The sequence below is a fragment of the Panthera uncia genome (assembly GCF_023721935.1).
Source record: "Panthera uncia isolate 11264 chromosome A3 unlocalized genomic scaffold, Puncia_PCG_1.0 HiC_scaffold_12, whole genome shotgun sequence".
Lineage (NCBI taxonomy): Eukaryota > Metazoa > Chordata > Mammalia > Carnivora > Felidae > Panthera > Panthera uncia.
The window spans coordinates 14,116,012-14,130,065 of NW_026057579.1; the positions used below are offsets into that span (position 1 = coordinate 14,116,012).

The 14,054-nt window shown below is 39.9% G+C and overlaps 1 protein-coding gene across 1 annotated transcript in view; it reads right to left on the reverse strand.

Moving 5' to 3' along the window:
- Positions 1 to 14,054, reverse strand: part of TTC27 (tetratricopeptide repeat domain 27) — a 186,230-nt gene that overhangs the window by 109,178 nt on the left and 62,998 nt on the right. Inside the window, exon 10 of the mRNA XM_049652326.1 lies at positions 4,918 to 5,031. Coding sequence (XP_049508283.1) covers positions 4,918 to 5,031 — 114 coding nt within the window. The remainder of the gene's footprint in view (positions 1 to 4,917; positions 5,032 to 14,054) is intronic.

Consider the following 14,054-nt stretch of genomic DNA (forward strand, 5'->3'; position numbering starts at 1 on the left):
ATAATCTTTCTACCTCCAGGAACATCAATAAAGTCCTCTCAGCTTAGGCCCTACAGGCTAAACTACTGTAAAAAGCAATTTTTAAAATATACTTACTTAAGCAAGACATAGTTTTCTTCCTCATTTGTAAGTCCAATAATTAGTAATCCAGAGCTGGTAAAATAGCTCTGCTAATCTCAACACGTGGCATCTCTGATTTAAAGTACCAGCTCCAGCGCCTGGGTGGCTCAGTCGGTTAAGCGTCCGACTTCGGCTCAGGTCATGATCTCGCGGTCCGTGAGTTCAAGCCCCGCGTCGGGCTCTGGGCTGATGGCTCAGAGCCTGGAGCCTGCTTCCGATTCTGTGTCTCCCTCTCTCTCTGCCCCTCTCCCGTTCATGCTCTGTCTCTCTCTGTCTCAAAAATAAATAAAAAACATTAAAAAAAAAAAATTTTAAAGTACCAGCCCCAGTTCTCTGACCTCCTCGCCAAGAGGAAAGGACAAAATGCCAGGGGAATACACAAATTCCCCTGTCTTTTCTCAACATGATCAAGAAGTGGTACCTATCACTTCCACCCACACATTGTATTATTCAGAAGTGAGTCACATGGTCCCTCCTACCTGCAAAAGAGGATGGGAAGTCATGTGTCTGGATAAAATTCAGGTTCTATTACTAAAAAAAGAGAAGAATGGATAATTGGGTACAACTAGCATTCTTAAACACAGAGGATCCACTTCTGCTTTTACTACAGCAACAAATAAGATGCTCTATACTTAAGCTTATCTTATTCACATGAGCTGAAATTCTATCAAAATAAAAAAGAGTAAATAAAAAGTAACGACAGCATAAGATTACACCCGGTTGAATAAAATAGAAATCCATGAGTCTACACTCTGATAAATAAATCAGTGGAGGAATAAATACAAAGAAGAGAAAGCTCTTGCCTATTCTGGAATACCAACTAAGATATTATTTACTAATTATGGAATTAGAAAATTACCACTTGGCAATCATCATGATAACTTCCTTTCTCAGGCAACATCAACACATGCTAAAACAAGTGGGTGAAAATTGGATGACAAACATGATGATCTCAAAGTAACTCCCCCCAAATGCTTATTACTTACAAGGTAAAGAGTAACTTTACACTGGGGAGAAATTCCACAAACATGACCTTACTCAAATGATCAAAGAGCATCACAAGTGACAACTCACATCATGTGGCACCTGAGAGGAATACAGTGAGAAGTACAACAATATCTCCATATTATTACTGTCATAACTGTGTAACCTGAATCAAATCACGAGGAAATGTTGGAGAAACCCAAATTGAGGGAGAATCTCCAAAATAACTTGCTGGTGACCTTCAAAAATATCAAATCCATAAAGGTCAGGAAAGGAATGAAGAACTGTCCCAAAAAAAGTAAACTGAAAGGATGAGGCAGCTCAATGCTGTGCTTGGATCCTTTTGTTACAAAGGACATTGTTAGGACTACTGATAAAACTTGACCAGGGTCTCAGACTTCAAGCTATACTACAAAGCTGTAGTATCATCAAGACAGTATGGTACTGGCACAAGAGCAGACACTTAGATCCGTGGAACAGAATAGAGAACCCAGAAATGGACCCACAAACGTATGGCCAACTAATTAATCTTTGACAAAGCAGGAAAGACTATGGAATGGAATCAAGACAGTCCCTTCAGTAAGTGATGTTGGGAAAACTGGACAGCGACATGCAGAAGAATGAACCTGGACCACTTTCTTACACCATACACAGAAATAAACTCAAAATGGATGAAAGACCTCAATGTAAGACAGGAAGCCATCAAAATCCTCGAGAAGAAAGCAGGCAAAAACCTCTTTGATCTTGGCCGCAGCAACTTCTTACTCAACACGTCTCCGGAGGCAAGGGAAACAAAAGCAAAAATGAACTACTGGGACTTCACCAAAATAAAAAGCTTCTGCACAGGAAAGGAAACAATCAGCAAAACTAAAAGCCAACTGACAGAATGGAAGAAGATATTTGCAAGTGACATATCAGATAAAGGGTTAGTGTCCAAAATCTATAAAGAACTTATCAAACTCAACACCCAAAACACAAATAATCCAGTGAAGAAATGGGCAAAAGACATGAATAGACACTTCTCCAAAGAAGACATCCAGATGGCCAACTGACACATGAAAAAATGCTCCACATCACTCATCATCAGGGAAATACAAATCAAAACCACAATGAGATACCACCTCACACCTGTCAGAATGGCTAACATTAACAACTCCGGCAACAACAGATGTTGGCGAGGATGCGGAGAAAGAGGATCTCTTCTGCATTGCTGGTGGCAATGCAAGCTGGTGTAGTCACTCTGGAAAACGGTATGGAAGTTCCTCAGAAAACTAAAAATAGAACTACCCTACGACCCAGCAACTGCACTACTAGGCATTTATCCACGGGATACAGGTGTGCTGTTTCAAAGGGACACATGCACCCCCATGTTTATAGCAGCATTATCAACAAAAGCCAAAGTATGGAAAGAGCCCAAATGTCAATCGATGGATGAATGGATAAAGAAGATGTGGTATATATATTCAATGGAGTATTACTCGGCAATCAAAAAGAAGGAAATCTTGCCATTTGCAACTACGTGGATGGAACTGGAGGCTATTATGCTAAGTGAAATTAGTCAATCAGAGAAAGGCAAAAATCATATGACTTCACTCATATGAGGACTTTAAGAGACAAAACAGATGAACATAAGGGAAGGGAAACAAAAATAATATGAAAACAGGGAGGGGGACAAAACAGAAGAGACTCATAAATATGGAGAACAAACGGAGGGTTACTGGAGGGGTTGTGGGAGGGGGGTGGGCTAAATGGGTAAGGGGCATTAAGAAATCTACTCCTGAAATCATTGTTGCACTATATGCTAACTAATTCGGATATAAATTTTTAAAAATTAAAAAATTAAAAAAAAAAAATTTGACCAGGGTCTCATCCTATAGGAGTTCCTCATATCATTCTTACAATTATTAAAAAAAAAAAAAAGGTATTTGTACTTTTTAAATGTTTATTTATTTTTGACGGAGAGAAAGAAGAAGGAAGGGGCAAAGAGAGAAGGGGACAGAGGATTCAAGGCAGGTTCTGTGCTGACAGTGGAGAGCCTGATGTGGGGCTTGAACTCGCAAATGGGGAGATTATGACCTGAGACAAAGCCAGATGCTTAACCAAAACTGAGCTACCTAAACAGCCCAAAAAATAAATTGTTTAAAATATCAGTTTCATTGGCTTCACGAAATCCTACATCTTTTGTAACATTTTTAATTTTTCTTGGCAATCAATTTGCATCATGGTTATTAGTTTATTAGAATGAAAAGAGATGCTATTTAGTCACTGGATGAGAATAAACATTAGTATTAAATGGAGATGATGCCTGAATGCAGATTAATTTTGATTATGTTTGCATTAGGATGAATTTTATCTCCTTACACATTCTGTACCTATGGAACCACATCTTATTAACTCTTATATTGTCTCTTTAAATACTCATCATAAACCTTTGCTGCAAGTCGTATTATTACCCTCTTTTGCAGATCATGAAAATGAAGTTTAGAGGTGAGATGTGATGTAATAAGAAGTACATATTTAGTCTTCATCCCTGGATCCTAGCATGGAGTTTCTAAAACTCTCATAACTTCCTCTAAAACTCTCATAACTCTCATGCTTCCTTAAAGGAGCATCTGTTGTTATTCCTAAGCCCCTCGCACCATTCCTCAGGCCAAGATACCGAGGTGACTCCTGAAGGATGGGAGCTAGCTGACACAGGAACCAACCAGGCAGTTTTGGGGCTGGAACTCTGAGCCACACTCCCACCCTCAGGGGAGGGGAGCAGGGCTGGGGAATGAGTTATTCACCAATGGCCAATGACTTAATCAATCATGCCTACATTAACAGAAGCTCCATAAAAACCCTAAAACAAATAGATTTAGCGAGTTTCCAGGTTGGTGTACCTACCACATGCTGAGAGGGTGATGCACCCCAAATTCCACAAGGAGAGAAGCTCCTGTGCTCAGGATGCTTCCAGACCTCGCCCTAAGTGCCTCTGCATCTGGCTGTTCATCTGTATCCTTTATAATATCCTTTATAATAAACCATTAATAGTAAGTAAATCTTCCCTGAGTTCTGTGAGCCATTTTAGCAAATTATCAGACCCCAGGAGGGAGTCAGAACCCACGATTTACAGCCAGTCAGTCAGAAGTACCAGACTTGAGATTGGCATCTACAGTAGAGGACAGTGGTGTAGGTCTGAGCCCTTAACCTAGGGGGTATGAACTAATTCCAGGAAGTGTCAGAATTGAATTAAAGTGTAGGACACCCAGTTGATATCCACAGGGAAGCGGAGAAATGCCTGGTGTGGAAGACCCACACATCCGGTGGGAGAAGTGTTGTAAGCAGAGGAACAGTTTTCCTTAGGTTAAATAATGTGGTCACAGAGCTACTAAGTGACACAGCTGGGCTTTGGAGCCAAATGAACTCTAGAACCTATACCCTAAATAATGCCAAAATGAACAAAATGAAAGCTATCTCATTCTCTTATATTTATAACACAGATGTATGCTTTTTATTTTATTTATTTTTTTTTTTAATTTTTTTTTTTTCTTTTCAACGTTTTTTTTTAATTTTATTTTTGGGACAGAGAGAGACAGAGCATGAACTGGGGAGGGGCAGAGAGAGAGGGAGACACAGAATCGGAAACAGGCTCCAGGCTCCGAGCCATCAGCCCAGAGCCTGATGCGGGGCTCGAACTCACAGACCGCGAGATCGTGACCTGGCTGAAGTCGGACGCTTAACCGACTGCGCCACCCAGGCGCCCCAGATGTATGCTTTTTAATAGCAAAAGAGAGTTGGGAGAATAACAAGAATTGTCACATGAATTCTCACCTGCGTCTGCCTCATTGCCCGTTCCACTCGGCGTGTGCTTCCTCTCTCAAGTTTTGTCCGGAGGATCAAGGCTGATGTCTGAATGGCCCAAAACTTTGGTTGTGAAAGCAAAAACTGTCAGAAGAGGAAAAAAAAAAAAAACAAAAACACAAAAAGAAGGGATAAGCTCAGTGATCGCTCTCTGATTAGTACAAAACTCATTCTTCCAAAAAAATCAGAATACAACTGGAGATTTGAAAATCTTCTCTGTAAAAAAATAATAATAAAACGTGCTGTCAAGTATTTTTGTGAAGAGTGTGTTCATTTGAGCAGTCATTACTTAACCTAGTGGATCCAATCTATTGAATAAATCCCTTAAGGAACAAATCAAAATCTTTCCAGATAAAACAGTGGGCAGAGTATATCACAACAGGAATTAATAAGTCTTTTATTTCACGAGTTATTTAAAAAATGTGAGAAAATAAACCACCTAAAAATATCTTCCTCAAATTTGAAATAAATTTTTAAAAATCACCCAAACTCAAGCATAAAAACAAACCATTAGAAATCTTGTAACTTTTCACTTGAAAAATATCCTAATTCACACATGCAAATGCAAATCAAACTTTAAGTACACAGAATGCCTAAGAATTAAGTTGCTCACTTAAAGGCAAAAGATCTTTCTTTCTACACATATTACAGAAAACAATACTAAAATGTATGAGAATGCTTTCTGGCCTTGGTTAGGGTAGTGAGTCTCCGATTTAGTTAAAATGCTTTCCTAGAGGGCGCATCTTAACAAAGACTGGCCTAAAACAAAACCTCAAATATACAAATACTGGGTCCTAACCCCAGAAAGCTGTGACTGCCAAGCATTCAGAGAATGGAGTAGAAACCACGGAATATGACAACAGATGTACTGGAGAAAAATAAAAGTTCTAGGTGAGTGAAACGGGCAAAATGTATGACAATGAGAATGCAGTAGGTGCTACTTGATGTAACAAACACAATTTTCACTCTGCTCCTGATCTAGAATCCAATACTGTCTCCCCATGATCATTCACAACTGTAACTTTCAGTCAAGATTGCTGCAAAACAAGGGAAAATGCTTATTTGTCTGCCAGCTGACCATATCCTTGATCATTTGCTTGTTTCCAAAAGTCAGTGTAGAAAACACCCTAGTTAATTAAGAATCCAATTAATCATTCAAAACCAAGCTGCAGGTTAGAAGCACCTGAGAAGCTTTTGCCTTGTTTTGTTTTGTTTTTCAAGTAAATCAGATCTCTGAGAGCGGGATCTGGTAAAAGTGTTTTTTTTTTTTGGGGTTGAGTTTTTTTTTTTTTTTTTTTTTTTTTGGGACAGAGAGAGACAAAGCATGAACGGGGGAGGGGCAGAGAGAGAGGGAGACACAGAATCGGAAACAGGTTCCAGGCTCCGAGCCATCAGCCCAGAGCCTGACGCGGGGCTCGAACTCACGGACCGCGAGATCGTGACCTGGCTGAAGTCGGACGCTTAACCGACTGCGCCACCCAGGCACCCCTGGTAAAAGTGTTTTTTAAAACACTCCCCAGGTCATTCTAAACTGTAGCCAAGTTTAGGAACCACTAAGATACACAACTGTTTATCTTTGGTCACATTCATTTATAACTCCAAATTCTCATTAGAAGTTAGCAGGAAGACCGTCCATGAGCACCGCGTGAGCTAACTGCCGGCCCCTTTAGGCATTTGAATTTTCAACTCCAAATCAAGACCAACTCCCTTACAATAAAAAGGAAAAGAAAGCACCAAAGGGTTCGACCGCTTGCTCTAAGCCACACATTTGTTAGTAGCAAAAGCAGATTCTAATATCTGGCCTCTTGGTCTCCGGAACATCTTTATCTTGTTTTTTCAACATGTTTTCCAGACACGATTACCTCCTGGAAATGATGACACTACCCAGGAAAGAGTGGTAGAGCAACATGAGTGGAGGACACAGTAAGGAAGGCTGGGAAACTGCTTTGCTAAGGGGGAGTGGGATGAGGAGTGAACAAAACCTCCACGAATAAGGGCGGAGGAGAATCAACAGAATGGAGTCTCACCAAAGTGTGTTCGTTCATGGATTCACATGAGCACCCACTCTGTGCAAGGCCATGTGCACAGGCCCCACAGACAAACTAGCAAGCAAGACAGACAAAGTGGCTGCCCTCACAGAATCTACTTTCTAATGCAACATCTATTAGGTAATCTTATCCTTCTATAACTAACTGTGCAAATTATTTTATCCCCTTGAAATATGCTTTACCAGATTAATCTATACCCTTATCTCAGCCTTCAGTAACTAAAATCTGCAAGAAGAACGGCTTCATCAACATAAATAGGTGTATGTGGCACTATAAAGAGATACACGATGAAGTATAAAAGACATTAAAAAAAAACACTTAAAATGTGTAACATTACTTGATCTCAAGAATTTTCAAAGGAATGAACTCTTCATCAAGTGAATCTGCAAAGTGATTCTCCAACCCACAATGGGTCGCATCACTGCATTTTTTTCTCTTCACCTTATTAAAGGGACTGTCTCTGTAACCCTGTGACAGGATGGAAGAGTGCTGAGGGAAGGGCTCTGGAGAATAGCACGAACATTCTCCAAGCCAGCCAGAGCTTGCTCAGAATCCCAGCTTCACCATGTGAGGTGACCAGATGGGTGACCTTGGGAAGTTACTTGACCTCCTCTCTAAAACAGCAGTGGGGACTCCCATGTCTCACAGGTTGTGAGGATTAAATATGAATAGGTAAAGCTTAGCAAGCCTCCGAGTATCCACAGAAGTGGCCCCCTCCAGGATTTCTCCTCCTGTAACACCTTCTCTCACCCCTAACAGAAAGTCACCATCCAGAGTGAACACAGGTTGATGACACTAACCTCTGATAGGGTTCAGGACATGGTTTCGCCAAAACATGGCACCTGGGCATATTGAATATTTTAAGCCCATGGAGTCTGAGAAACAGCAGAAGCAGGAAGATCACTCCGACCTTCCCCCTGCCCCTCTGCCCTGAAACAGGTCATAAAACCCTCAAGGTGAGAGATATCCTACCTACACCCAGAAGAAAGGAGCATCCTTTACACTCACACACTCTTTGACCTTGCACACTCCTCCTCCATGATGCCCACTCTTCATCAGACCGAGCGTAAAATACTCAGATTGAACTTTTTCAGGTCTTCTTTTCCTTATGAAGCCCCCCATGTCACAAAAAAACCTATACTACATAAATCTGTGTGCTTTTCTCCCGTTAATCCGTCAGGTTAATTTGCAGACCCAGCCCTAAAAAGGTGGAAGGAAACCTGTCCTCCCCTACAGCTCCCAACCGCACTGACCACTTTGTCAATGGTGTGTCAGGACAGAGATCAGCTCAGGCCACGGGCTTGTCAGAGTTAAAGCCCAGCTTTAAGGTTTGCACACCAAGTAGGGGAGATATTTTCCTGAGAGAAACAAAATCAGACTGTTTTCTGTGCTGGCATGAGAACAAGAGTTTGCCTGAGACTTTTATGCGAAGGTCAAGCAAAACATTCTCACTAAACACCGAGAATAAAATGCAATCTGACAAACGGACATTTGAAAAGCTTTAAAGAGGGAACTGGCTGGATAATGGTATCACTGAAGAATGCATATATCATATATCTGTTTGGCCAGGAGATATAAAGACTTGGTTGGGAAAGTCTTTCTAAAAGGAGGTAACTGCAGATAGGCTGTGTTTAATATATTTTATAGAACACTGCTGCCCACAAGGTAAGTCGATCGTAATTAGGTAAAGAAAAAGAAAATTAAATGGGGGATATACACTATAATGCTCTGCCAACTTTGGAAGAAAATGTTATTTTTAAGACATTTCTGATCTAATAGTAGAGCAAGCAAACCCAGTGGAGAGAGCACCCACCTAACCATCCAAGCAGCAGGCTGGCCGGTGAGGACTCAAGCTAGTCTGTGCAGATGGACAGGCAGGGCTGACCCAGGGTCTCCACCACATCCTGGACAGGAATTAATCTTAATTCCACCCAATTTAGGACCCGAGAATGACCACTGCCTCGTATTGGATCTGTCTCACCCTTTGGGGGTCAGCTCAAACGTCACCTCCTGGGAAAGCCTTTCTCAACCATCTTCCTGCATATCTCTGTCTGCATCCCATGATTCTCTGCCGCTGCATCCAGGTTGGCTCCTTCAGGGCAGAGGCCCCAGCTATTCCATCCACTAGGGCCTTACCTACAGCCTGGCACACTGCAAGTACTCAAAGAAAGAGATAAAGGGGAAGAAAAAGGAATTTTTTTTCTCTGTCATCATTTACACAGAGGCAAAACATTATGTACAAAGGTGCTTCTTCTGAAACAGAAATGTAAATGAACAGTGACTGGAGCTTATGAAAATCACCTGTTACATTTCTTTTTCTTTTTTCTTTTTTCTTTTTTTTTTTTTTTTTTTGGGGCAGAGAGAGAGAGAGCATGAACGGGGGGGGGGCAGAGAGAGGGGGAGACACAGAATCGGAAACAGGCTCCAGGCTCTGAGCCATCAGCCCAGAGCCTGACGCGGGGCTCGAACTCACGGACCGCGAGATCGTGACCTGGCTGAAGTCGGACGCTTAACCGACTGCGCCACCCAGGCGCCCCTACATTTCTCTTTCTGAAGAGAATTGGGAAAATACTCTCCCCCAGTGACACAACATAGTAAATAATAATTGGGTACCATGAAATAATATTTTTATCACTATAATCCAGGTATACTGTGAAGCAGCTCAGAAACCTGAACTTTACCTTAAAGTATTTTTTTCTTTATAACGATATGCTCCAAATGCCAAATAAAAAAAGCTTATATGGGCGCCTGGGTGGCTCAGTCAGCTAAGCATCCGACTTCGGCTCAGGTCATGATCTCGCAGTTTTGTATGTTCGAGCCCTACATCAGGCTCTGTGTTGACAGCTCTGGGCCTGGAGCCTGCTTCCAATTCTGTGTCTCCCTCTCTCTCTGCCCCTCCCCTGCTCACGCATGCTCTCGCACTCTCTCTCTCTTTCAAAAAATAAACATTTAAAAAAATTGTTTTAATAGAAAGAAAATAAGTCATTGCTAAATTGTGGTATGCAACATATTTTTAAAGAAGAGGCATGGCAAAGTGGAAAAATGTACTGAAAAAAGGAACTGGATCCTAGACCAGACTCTCCAACAATTAGCTGCATAACTCTTGGGAAAGGTACTATTTTTAGACCTCATTTTCCTCATGTATACAATGATGGGATTTGATTTAATGGTCTCTAAGGTTACTTTTAGCTATGAAGTTTTAATAAAATTCCATTTCTTTTATAGCAAATAAGGTGCCAACTAATTCATTACGATACTTTGTAAATATCTAGAAATTAAGCTGTTTTCTAAACTAGCTTGGGTTGCTCTACCTTCCCAGACATTCTCTAAATGCCCTTAAATAAATGGATTAACTTCTTGACCTAAGATGTATCTTAGCTATAAAGGGGGGGGGGGGGGAATAAAGGACTAAAAGATGATCAAAGCTTATTTCACCTCCAAAATTCTGTCATAAGGAAGGGAAAACAATGACATGAATTCCCAAGTTGATCTTTGTCGAATTATGGTTAAGTTTTTAAATTAACATTAATTTGGTTGTAATGATTATAGACTTCATATTCACTACTCCACAAATAGGTTATTAAAAGCTAATGAAAGTTCTTTACTATCCAACTTAAAAGTACTTGAGAACAGCTAAACTTCTCAGATGCCAAAAATTAGTAAAATAAAGGAAGATGTTGACAAATACCAAATAGTGACTCATCAGATCATGAACAGTGGGGTGTCTTATGTAAAAGAGGATTTTTAAAAAAAAATTTTTTTAAACGTTTATTTATTTTTGAGACAGAGAGAGACAGAGCATGAACAGGGGAGGGTCAGAGAGAGGGAGACACAGAATCTGAAACAGGCTCCAGGCTCTGAGCTGTCAGCACAGAGCCCGACGCGGGGCTCGAACTCACGGACCGCGAGATCATGACCTGAGCCAAAGTCGGACGCTTAACCAACTGAGCCACCCAGGCGCCCCAAAAGAGGTTTTAAATAAGGACAGTTTCAGCATTGATAGGAAGCAATGAGTGACTGAATATACAGTACCTAAATATAGGCTGATAAAATCTTTTACTAGCCTAGGATTCTAGCTACCAATCATTTATGTGAGCAAAAACCAAAATACATTAGAGATTAACAGATTATGAAGTTTTAATGACTGTTCCATGTTCATGGCAGACACTTCACTATATCTTTGTATGGATAAGAAAATCTGGGCATTAAAAAAAAATCCTCAAAACACTAAATATAGGATTCCACATGATCCAGAAATTTTATTTCTGGATATATGCCCAAAAGAATTGAAAGGAGGGACTTGAATAGATATTTGCATGCCAATGTTCATGGCAGTGTTATTCGCAATAGCTAAAAGGAAGAAATAACTCACATATTCACTGACAGAAAAATGAATAAACAAATTTGGGAGATACATACAAAGATTTATATATAAATTTCCTTATGTATAAAGAAATATTATTCAGCCGTAAAATGGAAGGAGGTTCTGATAGACACTATGACATGGGTGAACCCTGACGACCTTATGCTAAGTGAAATAAGCCTGACACAAAAGGACAAATATTTTATGATGGTGTGAGGTACCTAGAATAGTGAAACGCATAGAGACAGAAAATAGAATGGCAACCGCCATTCTAGGGCAAGGAAAGTATGAGAAGCTAGTGTTTAATGGGACAGAGTTTCAGTTTGGGGTGATAAAAAAATTCTGGAGATGGAAAGTGCTGATAACTGCAGGACAGTGTAAATGTCCCTAATATCAATGAACAGTAGACTTAAAAATTATTAAAAGCATAAATATTAGGTTAAGAAAAATTTATGACAATATAAAAAGGATATATTTTACAAAATCATTACTTACAAGGTCCTTAAAAAGAACAGTCTTACATTCAAGTTCAGTGTTGCTAAAGACTTAAAAAGAAAACCTAAGATAAAAAAATAAGCTCAAACTACTATTTCACTTTCTTTTTCTAAAGTCACTAATGATATTTGGATGAAACATCTTATATGCGTATTCAACATCTCCCAAATTTCAGAATTTGTCTCACAAAAAAGCTGGGCTATTTTAGTGCATGAAAATATGTCTCTGTATAATTAAGTTATAGTAAACACACTATTTTTAATCTTCTCAGTTTCTATTTCCTCCAAAAAATACATTTTTTGAGGATATCAAATACTATACATTGCTAATTCTTACAATCTCTATTTTGCTTCTAATGTTTCACTTATTTCTCAGAAATGTTCTGTAAATTTCTAAATATTTGTATCTAAAGTTGGCTCTAAATAAGAGAAATTACTACAAGGCTGATAACAGGAGAGTCAGCTTCTTGTTCTGAGGGAAATACAGTTACAACTCAACTGTAAAAGCCTGGACAACAGTGGTTTTTTTGTTTTGTTTTGTTTCTAGGAATTTACTTTAATCACCCTATGCCCATCATGACAAGTGCCCTCCTTAATCCCCATCACCTATTTCACCCACCCACTCCCACCTCCCCTCTGGTAACCATCAGTTTGTTCTCTAAAGTTAAGACTGTTTCTTGGTATGCCTCTCTCTCTTTTTTCCCCTTTGCTCATTTGTTTCTTAAATTCCATATATGAGCGAAATCATACGGTATTTGTCTTTCTCTGACTGACTTACTTCAGTTAGCATTATATTCTCTAGCTCCATCCATGTCATGGCAAATGACAAGATTTCATTCTTTTTTTATGGCTGAATAATGTCCATCTATATCTATATCTATACATATCACTTCTTTATCTGTTCATCTATTGATGGACGCGGGATGCTTCCATGGTGTAACTACTGTAAATAATGCTGCTATAAACATAGGGTTTATGTATCCCTTTAAATTAGTGTTTTCACATTCTTAGGGTAAATACCCAGTAGTGTAATTGCTAGATTGTAGGGTAGTTCTATTTTTAACTTTTTGAAGAAACTCCATACTGCTTTCCAGAGTGGCTGCACCAGTTTGCACTCCCACCAACAGTGCATGAGCGTTCCTTTTACTCCACATCCTTGCCAACACCTGGTGTTTCTTGCATTTTTTATTTTAGCCATTCTTTTTTTTTAAATTTTTTTTTTACCGTTTATTTATTTTTGAGACAGAGAGAGACAGAGCATGAACGGGGGAGGGGCAGAGAGAGAGGGAGACACAGAACCGGAAGCAGGCTCCAGGCTCTGAGCCATCAGCCCAGAGCCCGACGCGGGGCTCGAACTCACGGACCGCGAGATCGTGACCTGAGCTGAAGTCGGATGCTTAACCGACTGAGCCACCCAGGCACCCCTATTTTAGCCATTCTGACAGGTGTGAGGTCATAGCTCTTTGTAGTTTTGATTTGCACTTCTCTGATGACAAATGATGTTGAGCATCTCTTCATGTGTCTGTTGGCCATCTCTATGTATCTTTTAGAGAATTGTCTGTTCATGTCTTCCACCCATTTTTAATTGGACTATTTGTTTTTGGGGTGGTGAGTTTTAGAAGTTCTTTATGTATTTTGGATAGTAACCCTTTATCAGACAGGTAATTTTCAAATATCTTCTTCCATTCTGTAGGCTGCCTGTTTTGTTGTTTCCTTTGCTGCACAGAAGCTTTTTGTTTTGTAGTTCCAATAGTTTATTTTTCCTTTTATTTCCCTTGCCGAAGGAGACATATCTAGAAAGATGTTGTTACAGCTGATGACAGAGAAATTATTGCCTGTGCTCTCTTCTAGGATTTTTATGCTTTCAGGTCTCATGTTTAGGTCGTTAATCCATTTTGAGTTTATTTTTGTGTATGGTGTAAGAAAGTGGTCCAGTTTCATTCTTCTGCATGTTGCTGTCCAGTTTTCCCAACACCATTTGTTAAAGAGACTTTTTCCCTTTGGATATTCTTTCTTGCTTTGCTGAAGATTAATTGACCCTAAAGATGCGGGTTCATTTCTGGGTTTTCTATTCTGTTCCATTAATCTATTGTCCACTTTCGAACCAGCACGATACTGTTTTGATTACTATAGCTTTGTAGTAGTCCAGAATTGTGATGCCTCCAGCTTTGCTTTGCTTTTTCAACATTGCTTTGGCTATCT